Genomic DNA, 14,266 nt, shown 5'->3' on the forward strand with positions numbered 1-14,266 from the left:
AAGTAGAAGTAACTTAATGCAACACTTCATTTATACTATAACACTTTTAGTACATTATTACTATCTCAACATATTCATAATCTTTTCATGCAATTTTAATTTCATTATCACTAAGAATTTGATACGATAATTATTTATAAAAATTAGTTAATTATCGTTATGTTGATAAAAAAATTTTTTATAAAATACAAAAGAATTCGCTTATACATATATCAATGACCTATATTTAATGACATTATGTGTATGAACATACATACACATACACATACATCTGGAAAACTCATAAGTACTTTCCCCTTCATCGGTTGAAATATATATGCTAAAATAGAAATTGAAAACTAAAATAAGAATTTTATTAAAAATAGGAATTGGAAACAATAAAAATTAAGAGTTAAGAATACTGATATTGCAAAAAAAGGAAAGAAAAGAAAACATTCAACACTAATCTTTGATCACCAAATAGTAAGTCAGAAATGTTTATCAGATCATAATAATGCCTTATAATATAAATATCCAATAAATGATATTATCAAATTGTTGTAAAGTTATTTATTGCATGCAAATAAAATATTCAGAAGTGTGGTCTTTATACAGTATCAATATTCAGTTTGATAATACATTGATAATAACTTTTATTAACATCCTTTTCATTGCAAATATCGTTATCCCGAGTTAAACATTATTGTTCAAAGCCTTAACACGAATTGTTATTATTTGCATCACTAAGAGCTAGAAAAATTCGTAAATATCACTCAATACTAAATAACTTTAAAATTGCGTTCATACGTTGACCTATGAACTTAACAAATTTCTACTACGAAAATTTTAGAGATCGGTAGGTTCGGGCATATGACGGCTTTGCTGGCCCAAGTGCCTCTTGTCATTCTCTGTTATATTACCACTGCTGTAACAATTAAGATAGGTAAGTTAGGTTTGTTTTGTCTAAATATTAATTAATGAGTGGAATATTTCCGATAGAAATGATAAGACAGATTTTAGTGCCTCATCCAATCATTTTAAAGGAATCAAAAGGACCAAATTTGTTTGTGATGTTGCGGAAAATTGCAATGTAAAATTTCAAATGAATCAATCAAATGATTTGATTTTGGTTTTGACTTGATACGGTCATAAGTTTCCGGCTTTAATAACGAATACAGTAATTATGTCTTAATATTTTTTATTATTATTAGAAGGGACCGATCATTACCTTATATCATTGAACAATCAAAAGTTCGAAATAAATGCTTATTTTTAACAAGTAATTAATTTAGATGATGTAAATCTTTGCAAGCGGCAACCTTTTCGAGGTCGATGTCCTACCGTAAAAGGCAAAGGTCCAATACGTTCTCAATTTGTATTACGTTATTATCTCAGGGATAACGAATGCGTCTCTTATCCTTTCGGTAACATTATCAGTGTTACTTTGTAAAACTATAGCTAAGAATTATCGAATTAAAAAAAAAAACCCTTTATCATTTAATGATAAATAAGTATGTTCACATATATTGTAAAGTAAGCATTTCTTGCAAAATACTTTTAGGCTTACAGCACGAATAGTAAAGAACGAGTGAAGGTTATGATTGAAATTGTTGAAAATGAAGCTAAGAGATTATAATGATACATATATAGGCTCAAATTGCAGGACATTGTGCGGATGATGAAAATGAACCGATGCTATACAGATACAAAGACGAATGTGAAAAGGCCTGTCTCAATAAATGGCCTAATAGTGGTACTACAACTGAAAATTCGAATACAATAAGAAAATCAACAATTGCTTTAGGTAGTAAAATTACTGCCAATGATACTGATACCGATAAGACTGATAAACATGTCGATACAATAACTGAATCATTTACTGCAAATGATACTACAATGCTATCAAAACGAATTGCATTTGCTGATCAGAAAAATGCGCCTCATAAATTACTCACCGGTATGTAATTTAGCACTTAATCAATTTTAGTAATAAATATTTACAATATTTTATCTAATTAATGAGAATATCTGATAAATTCAAAGAATTTTTTTTTCTTTGCAATTGATTAATTTAATTAAATTAAAAGAAAAAATCTTACAATTGAAGAATGCGAAAGGAGTAGACAAGCAAGTGAATCAGGCCTTAGCAAGAGTGATTTTATTCCGATCTGTACTGCTGATGGTTCTTATCGGCCATTACAATGTGAAAAACAGAGGAAGAATTGTTTCTGTGTGGATCATAACGGTATCAAAATACCGAATTCCGATTCAAATAGTGCTAAAAAACCGGATTGCAAACGTTTGTTTCTTTTTTCTTTCATGTATCCTGCAATGTGATTCATTTCTAATTGTTCAGTGATTCATCTATTCGTTATTTTCCGCCTTTGCAATTACTCTTTATTTTACCCAATGAAATTGATGGAAGTGAAATTTAATGCTACTTTATGCTACTTTGTAGGAATAATAAAAGCGCAAAAGTCATTAATCTATGAATGTTTATCAGCAGTAGATTCTGGACCATGTAATACAGCAATCAAAAGATGGTATTATGATAAAAGGGAACGACAATGCATCCAATTTGAATATTCTGGTTGGCGATTGTATTCATTGTGTTTTTTTTTTATTTGATCTAATTAATTTAACAATGGAAATTACGATCGATCAATGATCAAGGTTAACAGTTCATTATTTGTGTACTTAATTGAATAAATTTAATGAAATAATGTGACAACAAGTATCGTAAGATTTGTTTTACGTTATCAACATATTCGATATTTTTTCAATCCATTGATATGGACAATTAATTCTAGCACTGATAATTCATTCTGTCCTAAATTTGAAAGATAATCATTCAATTAACTAGATGAGATATTTTCTTTGAATGTTAATTGCGTGTGAAAACATTGAGAAGAAATTTTTTAAATTTGAACTAAAAATTTTTATGCAAAAGTTCAAATTAAAATAGAACTTATTGATATCAGGTTGTGGTGGTAATGGTAACAATTATCCAACCAAAGCATTATGTGAGAAACAATGCAAATCAACAAGTAATGAACCGAAATGCAAAGATGGCTTGGAGCCACTAAAGAATGAAAATGGTCATTTGGTCAATTGTAGTGAAAGTGCATGTCCCGATGGGTACTTATGCTCCGTTGCACAATTAGGATCAGCTTGTTGTCCTATTAATGCTTCGCGTAGTAAGTTTTATTTCAAACAGAATAGAGAAAGCCAAGAAGATGATGTACTGTAAGGGTTGAATTAAATCATTGTTTACAGAAGGTCACTCAAATTGACGCTAATATAGCGGAACAGATGAAAGTATTAATTTCCATTAATTAATTAGACTTTTATTTTTATTTTTTTGTTACAGGGAAATATCTTATTCACATGCAGAATAGTGTTTTTACATGCTTTAAAAATGAGTAGTATACATTTAGATGTTGGATCCAATATTTGTCAACTCCCGAAAGAACGGGGTCCTTGTGATCAATATGAACTTAGATTTTATTACAACAATCGTCTTGGAGAATGCAAATATTTCTTCTATGGCGGATGTGAAGGCAATGCAAATAATTTTGAACGAGTAGAAGAATGCGAACGCATTTGTCGACAACGTTAGTTAACTTATTTTTTCTCGATCTACTTTTTGGTATTATCACTATCGATATTACAATTAGTTGTCTTAATATTATCATTATTATCATCATCATCACCATCATTATCATCACCATCACCATCGTCATTATCATTGTCATACCATTGTCATTATCATCATCATCCAACATCACCTTTTATGATATGTTTGCTGATTATTTTAATACAATTTACATTTGAATCACTGCATAAAGAAATTGAACGAGTAAAAAGATTGGAATTGCATGAACCATTTTCCTATTCGGACAAGATGAATGTACAAGTATTTTTTAAGTATAATGAGTTGAAGTTGAGCTGTATTATGAGTTATTGAGTTGTATTATGGGTCACTGCAAGTTGAGTTGAGTTTACTATGAGCCATTATAAGTTAAATTGGTTTGTCTGATAAGTCACTGTGAGTTGAGTTGTATTACAAATCATTATGAGTTATTATCATAATTTTCAGGTGAAGTGAAACTTACTGCAACATCAATAGTATCAGCACCTCAGCTAATTACTTCGGGACCACAGATGAGAAAGCTTAACAAAGAGTTTGGAGCAAAAAATTCCAAAAAAACTAGCGAAGAGAACGAATTGATAGAATTAACTGATAATGCTGCTTCAGCTAACAATGAATACAATACAAACAGTGTTTCGAATGCCACGGGAAATATTGCTAATGATGATACTACTAGTGAAGCTAATCTAGAAACCAAAGAAACAAGTACCAGTTCATCGGTAGCTATATTTCGTGATCACTCAACCATAAGTAAGGATTTATCTAGTACCAGTACTACAGCAACTAGTACTGATCAAAGTAAGCTACAACTATCGCAAAAAATTGATCAAAATATTCATAAGAAGATTAAACAAAAGGGAACAATGACATCATTGGATAGCAGTAATACTGATAAAGTAATTGATTTTACAACTGTCAAACCTGAGAATACAACTGCGACATTTGACAACTTAGAGAAGTTTGTCGTTTCCGATGATGAATCTTATAGAAATGAGCAGAAATTCTCGAGTAAATCAATCACAACTACTGGTCAACAATTATCCAGCAGGTTTGCTTTATTTTCTGATCTTTTTTTCTATTGAGTAGAAATTTGCAATTAATTTATAATTACAAGTAAATGCTCAAAAATTCACTAATTTTAATCTATCCATAATCCATAAATGTCAATAGATTATTTTTACAGTGGAAAACAAATCACAATATCCACATCAACATCAATGACAACAGAAGAAAGATCATCCGACACATCAAGATCCTTACCCATTTCAACAACTCTAGTTACTGTACCTCTTCGTGATGTCATAACATCGCAATTGATTACATCTCCAACAATGAAATCAATAGTACCACAACTAACTGAAAGTAAGTGCTATTTTTAAGTCAAATTTAGGAAAAGGTATGTAAAATTGGTTAATTTCAGGAATAATTCTTAACTGTATCAAATCAGATGAGAGTATTGTAATTATTTATTTAAAGATATGGTTGATCAGTGTTTCCAAAAACTTGATCGTGGTACTTGCACCGGACAATTCATTCGATGGTATTGGGACTCAGAAAAAAACACCTGCCAAGTATTCACTTACTCCGGATGTGGCGGAAATGGAAATAACTTTCGAAGCCGCGAAGATTGCTTTGCTGCATGTCATCAATCTCGTAATTTTCAATTCTTTTTTTTTTGCTAATACGATACAATACACTTCATTGTATCCATCCTTACCTTTTCATTGTTTGCAGCACAACCAATAATCAACGTGGATAATGTCTGCGAGCACACCATCCATCCTGGTGATTGCACCGGTGTCTTCGAGAGGTTTGCCTTCGATTCCACGATCAACGATTGTCGGCCATTTACATATACTGGTTGTGGTGGTAATGGGAACAACTTTGGAAGTTCCTTAGAATGTCGCAACAGGTGTATTATGCAAAGTTCGTCTTATGAATCTTTTTTAGCGGTAAAAGAATAAAGATATGGAGATACGCCGGGACATATCATTATCAAGCCAAGAAGACTCTTTTCCACTTTTCTAACATTACTTGTTTTTCGACAAGTTCGAATCACACAGTAATGTTGACATATCATGAGACAGGTAGCACTACAAAAGATCGGATCAATCTTTTCAAAAATTTATTCTTTCATAAGCATTTATTTAGGACCAACTCTTTCAACCGATGTATGTCAACATCCAATTGAAGTGGGTGAATGTTCTGGTGTATTCCCGCGATTTGCATATGATCTGGTAGCTAATGAATGCCGACCATTTACATATGGTGGTTGCGGTGGTAATGGCAATAATTTCGGATCTATTATCGAATGCAAAAAAACGTGTGTTCGAGGTCAGGTTAATTCGTTTGTCGTGCTAAATATTTCTCATCCAATTAAGCTGGTATAAACACCAGAATTACCTTAACATTAGTTTAGACTTGTACCTTTGTCATTGTTATCCAATGCAGGACAACCAGATGTATCAATGCGATGTCCCACGGTGGACATATCGTTGTGTGTAGAGCCATGTATTTTATTCACAAACCGCCGCGGTTGTCATGAATGCACATGTCCAATGGTACAACCTAAAAAGGTTGAAAATGCTCTGATTGAATCGTCCACTTCTTCTCCTTCAATATCTGATACATCAACTGATGAACCGAAACTTTTCGAGGCTGATCAATTTCTGCGTAATTTTTTATTCTATTTCCACTTCAAATAATTGTATGAAATAGAACAAAGAAATGCTAATAATTTAAAGATAAAAATTGATAAAATTGTAATATTTAATTGAAAATATTTTAACAGAAATTTTATGAAAATTTTTAGAAAATCAAGTTGACAAAAAGAATGAACCAACATCTTCTCATCCTGAAAGAATCTCTCAAACAAATTCTGTAATTGAATTGGGTGAAAAATGTACACAACCTATGGTATGATATATTATTGGATTAAATAATTTTCATATTTTGAAATTACAATTGTTAAAGATACTTCAGATATTGCCATAGATTATTTATAATGAGATAATTACAGGATGCAGGTCCATGTAAGAATTACATTGAACGTTGGTTTTTCAATGTTAATACTAGTTTATGCCAATCATTTCAATATGGTGGTTGTGCTGGTAATCGGAATCATTTCTTCTCAAAGCATGAATGTGAAATACATTGTGCTCGATTTTTTAGTAAGTTCTTCTATTATTAAAAAAGGTTTCTTTTTGGCATGCAACTTTTCTTTTTTCTTGAATAAGTTCTCCTAATTTGCACCCAATTGCACATCTTTTAATACTCTTTGCATCAAATATAGCAAGCATGGAAGAAATGGGTTATCATTAGGCGGCAAAGGCTTATTATCTCAAATTTGATCTAAATTTCTATGATGTAATCTTCTTATTTTCATTGATTAAACTATCACTGCAAAGATCATTTGCATATCATAATCATTTTCTCAATCAATGAGGAGAATTGAACAGGTCACTCTTCAAAACTAATTATGCAAATAGAAATGATTATCATTTTTGAAAAGACACAAAAAAGATCAAAGTAAGTTTTAGCATTTATTTAGATAGGACGTACAGGTCGTAGAAGAATATCAGCTTATCAAAATGTCACAAATGCACAATGTAACACTCTTCTATGGTTTCAATCAACCGAATTACTTAAATGAGTATGAAAACAAAGAGATTGCTAATAATGAACAAACCATTATGCATCATTCTTTCCCAAATGATACACTTTTACCTGTTAATAACAAGAACTGCGGGATATAACACAAACAAATACCTGAAAAGATATGGCTGATTTTGATCCGGAAGATGGAAGATATACCGGAATGAAATTGGAAAATGCAAATTTTATGCTACTGAAAAGCAATAAAAAATCAAACGATTTGCATTCTTTGCAACATAGCAATAATGAAGCATTACAAAATACACACATTATGGAAGTATAACATCCGGAAATTTTGCAAAAAGTTCTGTAAAATGGCAAGAGCAACAACAATAACAACAACCTCGATTTATTTCTTCAGGAAATAACCTACCAGATGGTAGTATTCTGCGGTAAAATGTCACCTATAACGACAAACAGGTACTAATGGAAGTCATAGATCGATATCAGATTAGTGATAATTTGATACAAGTCTTAAGCAATGCTCAAAGTAATGTGACATAAATGATCAGTGCATTAAGATTAGAGATTATTCCAATTCAAGAAGGTAAGATGAATACTTAAATAGAATCTACAACGATGAACATCTTTGAATGAGAGAGAGGAAATTCAACCCATCAAGAGAAGAAATCTCGGGCAATGATTCAGGAAATCGATATCACACAAAATCAGCAACAGAATGGACTGTCACAACAAACATCATTGGAACAGGCATTATGGCATGATGCGCAGTTGTCTCAGTATGAGATGAAAGAAGATATTCTTTCATCAACATCAAATGTATGCGACAATCAAATTGTAAAGCAAATGCTTACAGATCTTGTTACAACACAGAAATGGAAAGCATCAAGCGATGAGCAACTAACAAGTTTACTACAAGCGGAAATGTCAGAATCACAAAATAGCTCGGATGATGACGAATTATTACTAAAATAAGCTTAAGAAAGGGATGCAAAAAAAAAGCACTAATGAGCAATACCATATTCGTTAAATCTGTTGGTGACAATAATTACAAATTTCCTATTTATCGAAATGATGAAAGATTGATGTCGGAAGAAGTAATATAGCATTGGCTGATTTGACTTCACCCAAATCTGAAACTAAGAATGAGATTCATTTGCAATTGAATAACGTTAATGAACCTTTCGAATTGTCGATTCTATCCTCGGGAATGCTAGTTCTCAGTTTGTAGATACTCGTTTACCTCGCAACAGGACTGATGCAATTTAGTCATAATTCACTATTACGAAATCGTGCGCCTATTATTAACCAAGGTTCTGCACTGGAAACGTTCACATCGTTATCACCATCATTATCAGCACTCTCAGTTTCATCGTTAACTTTATCACCAATTAGTTTCATCACTATTATCATAATTACACCATCTTCAACACTATCATCAATTTTGTTGTCATTACTGTCATTATCACTAATTCCTTCCGATATTAGTATCATCTTAGTAGCTCTGAAGAAATGTCCTACAATAATAGTACACCAGTTAAGAATGAAAGTCTCAACGGCAAGCATACTAGTAACTCTGATCACATTGAAGTACTTGACCTTTAGCCTTCAATATCGACAAATCTAATTAGAATAATTGATGTATCAAACTAAAACTTGAAAGTATAACTTTAGGGTAATGATGAACTGTAAAAAAAAGGTGGAAGAGATAATTGGCCTGAAAAAAAAAAGAAATTTCCGGCTCATATTGTTTTTTCTATTGAAAATGTTTAGGGAAACTTTTACAAAGCATATATCATCAGCGAATGCTTCTTTTATCAATGAATTTATTCCTTTTTTTCTTTGGAGGTTTTCATTTAACCATTTTTTTTCTTTAACCTTAATGTTTATGCATTGAATCAAAGATATCAATAGAATCTAGAAATATAGAATGAGAAATTGAGTAGCCAAGAATAACTGGGTTCTTGGCTACAATCTCATTGCTGGTCTTTGCCTTTTTCTCTTCCCATCCCGAGTACTCTTAATTTTTTCTAACAACTTAAGGCTAATGTGTGATTTATAGGTACAAAGTACAACAGAAAAACCGAAATGTATAATAGGAATTATCTTTAAATAGTACAAATCAGGAGTGAAAATGAATCTAATAATTAGTCTTGAAACTATAAGTTAGAGGTTTTATCTTTAGAATAGTATCTTATCAATTTTAAAATTAAGATAATGCATGAATAGGGAATTTATCACACATTATCACAGCACTATCAATGCATGCACAAAGCACATTATCATTTCAGGTGCACGGGGCGCACATCTCAAGCATGCAGTTGTTGAGCAGAATATACCATCAAGTGATGAAGAATTTTCGCATGATTCTATTACAATGCACATTAATATACCTGAGCATAAGGGCCAGAAATTTGTCGCATCAAACATCGAAAATGAAGTGACATTAAATAAATTTGATACTGTCACTGATAGTGTTGACAATAATGCTATCAATGACATCCATGAAAGATCCAATCTTTCACCAATAATAATTCCTAAGGAATGGAATATGGATCCTGATGGATACAGATACATTGACAAAACTTATACCACATTATTGAATTCACATATCCATGAATCGTTAACAATCACTACTCCTTCTACAACTCTATCATCTAATGGACCTGTAAAATCAGCAATGGAAAATGCCGCTCCATCACTGGCTTCTGTGTCGATCATCTCAAGTACTGCTGGTACTGCGCCTACTTCAATCTCTTCGACGATATCCATCAATCACTCCGTTACGGCAATTTTTGCAAGTATCAGTACCATGCCAATCTCTTCCAAGACGGTCGAAAAGTCAGGCCCAATCTCTTCTTCTCAAAAACTAGCTTCAGAATCTAAAATTGTTAACAATAGGGGAGAAGAGTCAGTTGAACCATCCATTCAATCTCCACCGCAAATTCTCAGTCAACCTATTCCACCCGGTAAATCGTGGCTTTATGATGGTTTGCAATCCATCATAAACTCGCAGATTCTTCCGGAACAACATTCACAGCAAGAAGAATTATCAGATAAAAAATTATCATTCGGTTCTTTTGATCCCATTGGTACATTTGCTCTTGCAACATTTAACACAGCTCTTAATAACAATGATAATAGCCTTCCTATTACAACAACCGTAATGAATACATCAAGAAAACCATTAATATCAACAAATGATCCGGCGGTTTTGTCCACCTCTATCCAAAAGTTGTCACCAAATGTAATAGATACTACAGTAGGTAGCAATGAATTTCAAACGAAAAAGTCAATTGAATTGTCGGAAAAATCCATGAAGGGATCTGAAGAAAACCATTATTTCAATGCTGATTCATCGATCTTCATGAATGCTCCCAGTTTTCAAAATCAAACTCATACAGTGGTATCAGGTGACTGGACAGGAAACAGTAACATTAACATTATGACGAAGCAGCTTTCGTTTGCTTCAAACGGTACAAAGGAAACGGAGAAGGAAGAAAGTGAAGGAAAACAGGATTTATCATCACATAACATCGGTAATACACTGATAGTAAAGCCCGGAAATGATGTCTTACACTCATTTATACCCGACATTCAAGAAACATCAACAGAAGTTCATACTTCTCTCGGACAATCGGATTCTCAATCTGATATGGTAGTGAATCAAGATCATCGAATAAACACTGTAGGTCACAGATTCCACTCCTTAAAGCACCAACAATCACTTCCGGAAAATCTCAGTGAAACAACAAGACAGCAATTTATAGCAGTAAATGATACACAGGTAGCCCAGAACACCTCCTTCCAGACAACTGACAAACAAGGTTCTCTTTTGACCATTATCTTCTGCTATGAGTATGATCGCATGATGGATGAGATTAAAGAATAAACTTTTGGACAAAAGTATTCTTTAATGAATTTCAATTTTCAGGTGAAAATGAAGAAGTGCTAAGAGATCAAACTACCATAAATACACCTGAGGAGGAAATGATCGAATCTGAAACATCAAATGCGCATGAGGAAGAGATGACAGAGTTTGAAATATCAAATAAGCAAAACATTTCCAATTCACAAGTGACATCGCTAACAACACCGGATGAGGTAACCCATCCTATTGTTACCTCATTGCAACAATTGCAACCTGAGGATGACACATGCGTATTACCGCCAGATGCTGGTACTTGTCATGATTATGTACTTCGTTGGTTTCACAATTCACAAACAGCAAAATGTGAACAATTCTCATATGGTTCATGTGGTGGTAATAGTAATAACTTTCTTAATAGACATGCTTGCGAGACAAAATGCACACAAGGTATGTTTCAATTTGTAATTTTAATTTTTCTCAATTTTAACATCATAATGAATCAATATTATTGCGCCCATTAAACCTTCCTGCTTCTTCTCTTGGCCGAAATATATAGTGGAATCATGCATGCAAAGATCAAAGAACAAAAATAGATTATAAACAATTTTACTTTATAGATGAGCCGATTAAATCACAGTTACCAGAACGATGTACCTATAGGAAAGATGAGGGTTATGGTAATGGATATAACGTTAAGTGGTATTTCAACGTGCGTAACTTACGTTGCGAACAAATGGTATATAAAGGTGAAGGTGGTAATTCGAATCAATTTGAAACGCTTGGTGAATGCCAAACCTTTTGCATATGTTAGTATAGTTTGTTAAATTAATCAAATATTTTAAAGTTCAGTTAATTTGCATAAATTTAATCAAATGTCAAATATCACAAGGACAGAAATATTCATAAGCCTATTTCTCAAATGGCATTCATAATATTAGGTATGTTGGATTCATTAGTTTTTATCGTTCAACAAATGGTACTATCCTTAAATTTATTCGAATTTTATTTACAGAATTATTTGAAATATTGAATAAGCAAAGAGTTAATAGTTTTTTTTCTAGCATTGGATGATGAAGTTCATGCGATGAATACAACTACCAAACAAATTGCGCATTCGTTAAAAACTACCTCCATAGATCTTCTTCAACAAGATTTTGCTGCTGCATCACATGATCAGGAAAATCAACATGTTGTATCGACGATTACCGGAACAGATAAAATGTCAAAGAGGCAGCACCATATTCATGCTATTTCTCAGAATGCTCCTGAAAATCACCATCACAGGTAACTCATATATTTATTATTCAATCATACATCATTCAATTAAACTATCAAAACAATTCCGATTTCAGGATAATATCAGATAATGATTCGATTGGTGATGAAGAAATACAGCAAATCAGTTCAAAGCAACATCATACATCATCAAGTATATCAGCACAACCATTTATACCGGTAACACCTGCACAACTAATTCCTCAAAGGTTAGATGGATCGACAAGGAAAACAATGACTATGGAGGAATCACCTTCTCCAGAACTATCATCGCTTACTTTAGGTAAATTACACCTTGTTCCATCTTTTTAATCTACATTAAGAAACTATCTAAAATGAAATCTTTTCAATGGATCTACTTTTTGATTAATTTAATTTTTTAAATTTGAATTTTTACTTCTATTAAATTCTATTACATGTTCCATTATAGAAAGGAAAATTATTGATGCGAAAACATTTGGAGCAACAATTGTAAACATAAGCAATGATGATCATGTTGATTTGCCAAGAATTGTTGAAGAAATAAGCCAAGCACCAAGTTGTCCTAATGGCCTTAAGCCAATGCAACATGCAGATGGTAGACCGATGATGTGTTTACCAGGTAGAAATCAATGTACCGGTAATTCACTCTGTTACTTCAATGGTGTTGATTTCTTTTGTTGTCCAAATGCCGATGATCCATACGATGAACATGTATTTGGAGGTTTTAATTTTAATCAATTTTTTTTTGATTACTCAACTTGCTTTTTTTTTTCAAAAATCACTACAATCATATGAAAGATTTTTGTTGTATTTGTTTGATTACTGTGCTAATATTTTAAATTTAATTAATTTTAATATTCAAATTTATAAATGAGAATATTGTAGGCTATGGCGGTGATGAAGTAAAACGTGGATATAAGAGTGTCAAAAAGAGACCAATAAATGGTAACGAACTGATTGTACGAAAACTTAGGTTAAAACGTCAGGCGCAAATTATTACCAATCGTCCTTTAGCAATAAATACAGCTGCACGGATCGATTGTTAGTATTTAGCGCATTTTACGTGATTTAATTATCACATTTTCAATTTGCCTCTCTTAAAGATGTAGAAAATAAAGAGAATGGAACTAATCAGGCCTAAAATCCTAGTTAAATTTGCAGCCTAGTTATGCATAATAGACACTTAAATACTTGGGTCAGTTGTAGTTTCATCGATCCTATTCTGCATATTATTGATAAAATTGGCAATTTTGCATAAATCTAGTTTTTTATTTTTAGCATTTTGTTAAAAAAAGAAAATGATAAAAAATGATTTCTCATATTATTAACCTGAAACAAATTTCTTGTCACTTTTTGCAAGTTTTATTCAATAGTGCATTTTTTTTCAACTGTTTACTAACATATTTAGATACAGTAGTTTACAGATACAGTACTTTTGCAGATACAGTAGTTTCAATAGTTTTTTTTAGGCTAAATTAAAAATTTACCATAATTTAGTATCAAATATTTGGTTTATAGATGTTATGAGATTACAAATTTAATGATTTGTAGTTTTTTGTATATGTTTAAATTATTTCATCCATTTATTTGCAGCCAAACTACCGAAACAATCATTGGCCAAAGCATTATTTACAGTAAACGGTAGTAATAGTAGGCAGGTAAATAATATTTGTATGCAAAATGTTAATACGGGTAAATGTACCGAAGCTCATCTCCGATTCTTCTACGATCCTCGAGTGGGCACTTGCCGATTGTTCTATTATAGCGGTTGTGGCGGTAATGAGAACAATTTTGCAACGGAGGACGAATGTCGACAGCGATGCAAAAATGGTAAATTTGACATCTGAAATATAAATAACAAATTTTTTCTCCCTCTCTCTCTCTCTCTCTCT

The 14,266-nt window shown here is 32.1% G+C and overlaps 4 protein-coding genes across 4 annotated transcripts in view; 3 read left to right on the forward strand and 1 right to left on the reverse strand.

Annotated features, from left to right (window-relative positions):
• Positions 1–849: 849 nt before the first annotated feature.
• LOAG_18338 (CBR-MLT-11 protein) lies at positions 850–6,821 on the forward strand (the record flags this gene model as incomplete). The annotated part of the gene is made up of 15 exons (XM_020450999.1): positions 850–922; positions 1,272–1,403; positions 1,643–1,936; positions 2,087–2,278; positions 2,438–2,569; positions 2,961–3,176; positions 3,417–3,593; positions 4,079–4,679; positions 4,815–4,993; positions 5,108–5,284; positions 5,366–5,557; positions 5,783–5,965; positions 6,083–6,304; positions 6,444–6,547; positions 6,651–6,821. 15 exons carry the CDS (start codon positions 850–852, stop codon positions 6,819–6,821), a joined length of 3,045 nt encoding a protein of 1,014 aa, XP_020305261.1.
• A 588-nt stretch (positions 6,822–7,409) lies between these two features.
• On the forward strand, positions 7,410–8,221 carry LOAG_07179 (hypothetical protein; the record flags this gene model as incomplete). Its single annotated transcript, XM_003142713.1, has 2 exons — positions 7,410–7,562; positions 7,934–8,221. 2 exons carry the CDS (start codon positions 7,410–7,412, stop codon positions 8,219–8,221), a joined length of 441 nt encoding a protein of 146 aa, XP_003142761.1.
• Positions 8,222–8,515: 294 nt separating this feature from the next.
• LOAG_07180 (hypothetical protein) lies at positions 8,516–8,740 on the reverse strand (the record flags this gene model as incomplete). The annotated part of the gene is made up of 1 exon (XM_003142714.1): positions 8,516–8,740. One exon carries the CDS (start codon positions 8,738–8,740, stop codon positions 8,516–8,518), a length of 225 nt encoding a protein of 74 aa, XP_003142762.1.
• Positions 8,741–9,467: 727 nt separating this feature from the next.
• Positions 9,468–14,266, forward strand: part of LOAG_18339 (kunitz/Bovine pancreatic trypsin inhibitor domain-containing protein) — a gene marked incomplete at both ends in the record, with an annotated part of 8,800 nt that continues 4,001 nt past the window's right edge. Inside the window, 8 exons of the mRNA XM_020451000.1 lie at positions 9,468–11,073; positions 11,181–11,564; positions 11,735–11,923; positions 12,179–12,401; positions 12,470–12,675; positions 12,823–13,095; positions 13,260–13,415; positions 13,968–14,204. Coding sequence (XP_020305262.1) covers positions 9,468–11,073; positions 11,181–11,564; positions 11,735–11,923; positions 12,179–12,401; positions 12,470–12,675; positions 12,823–13,095; positions 13,260–13,415; positions 13,968–14,204 — 3,274 coding nt within the window. The remainder of the gene's footprint in view (positions 11,074–11,180; positions 11,565–11,734; positions 11,924–12,178; positions 12,402–12,469; positions 12,676–12,822; positions 13,096–13,259; positions 13,416–13,967; positions 14,205–14,266) is intronic.

Source organism: Loa loa (genome assembly GCF_000183805.2).
Source record: "Loa loa unplaced genomic scaffold supercont3.266, whole genome shotgun sequence".
NCBI classification, from domain to species: Eukaryota; Metazoa; Nematoda; class Chromadorea; order Rhabditida; family Onchocercidae; genus Loa; species Loa loa.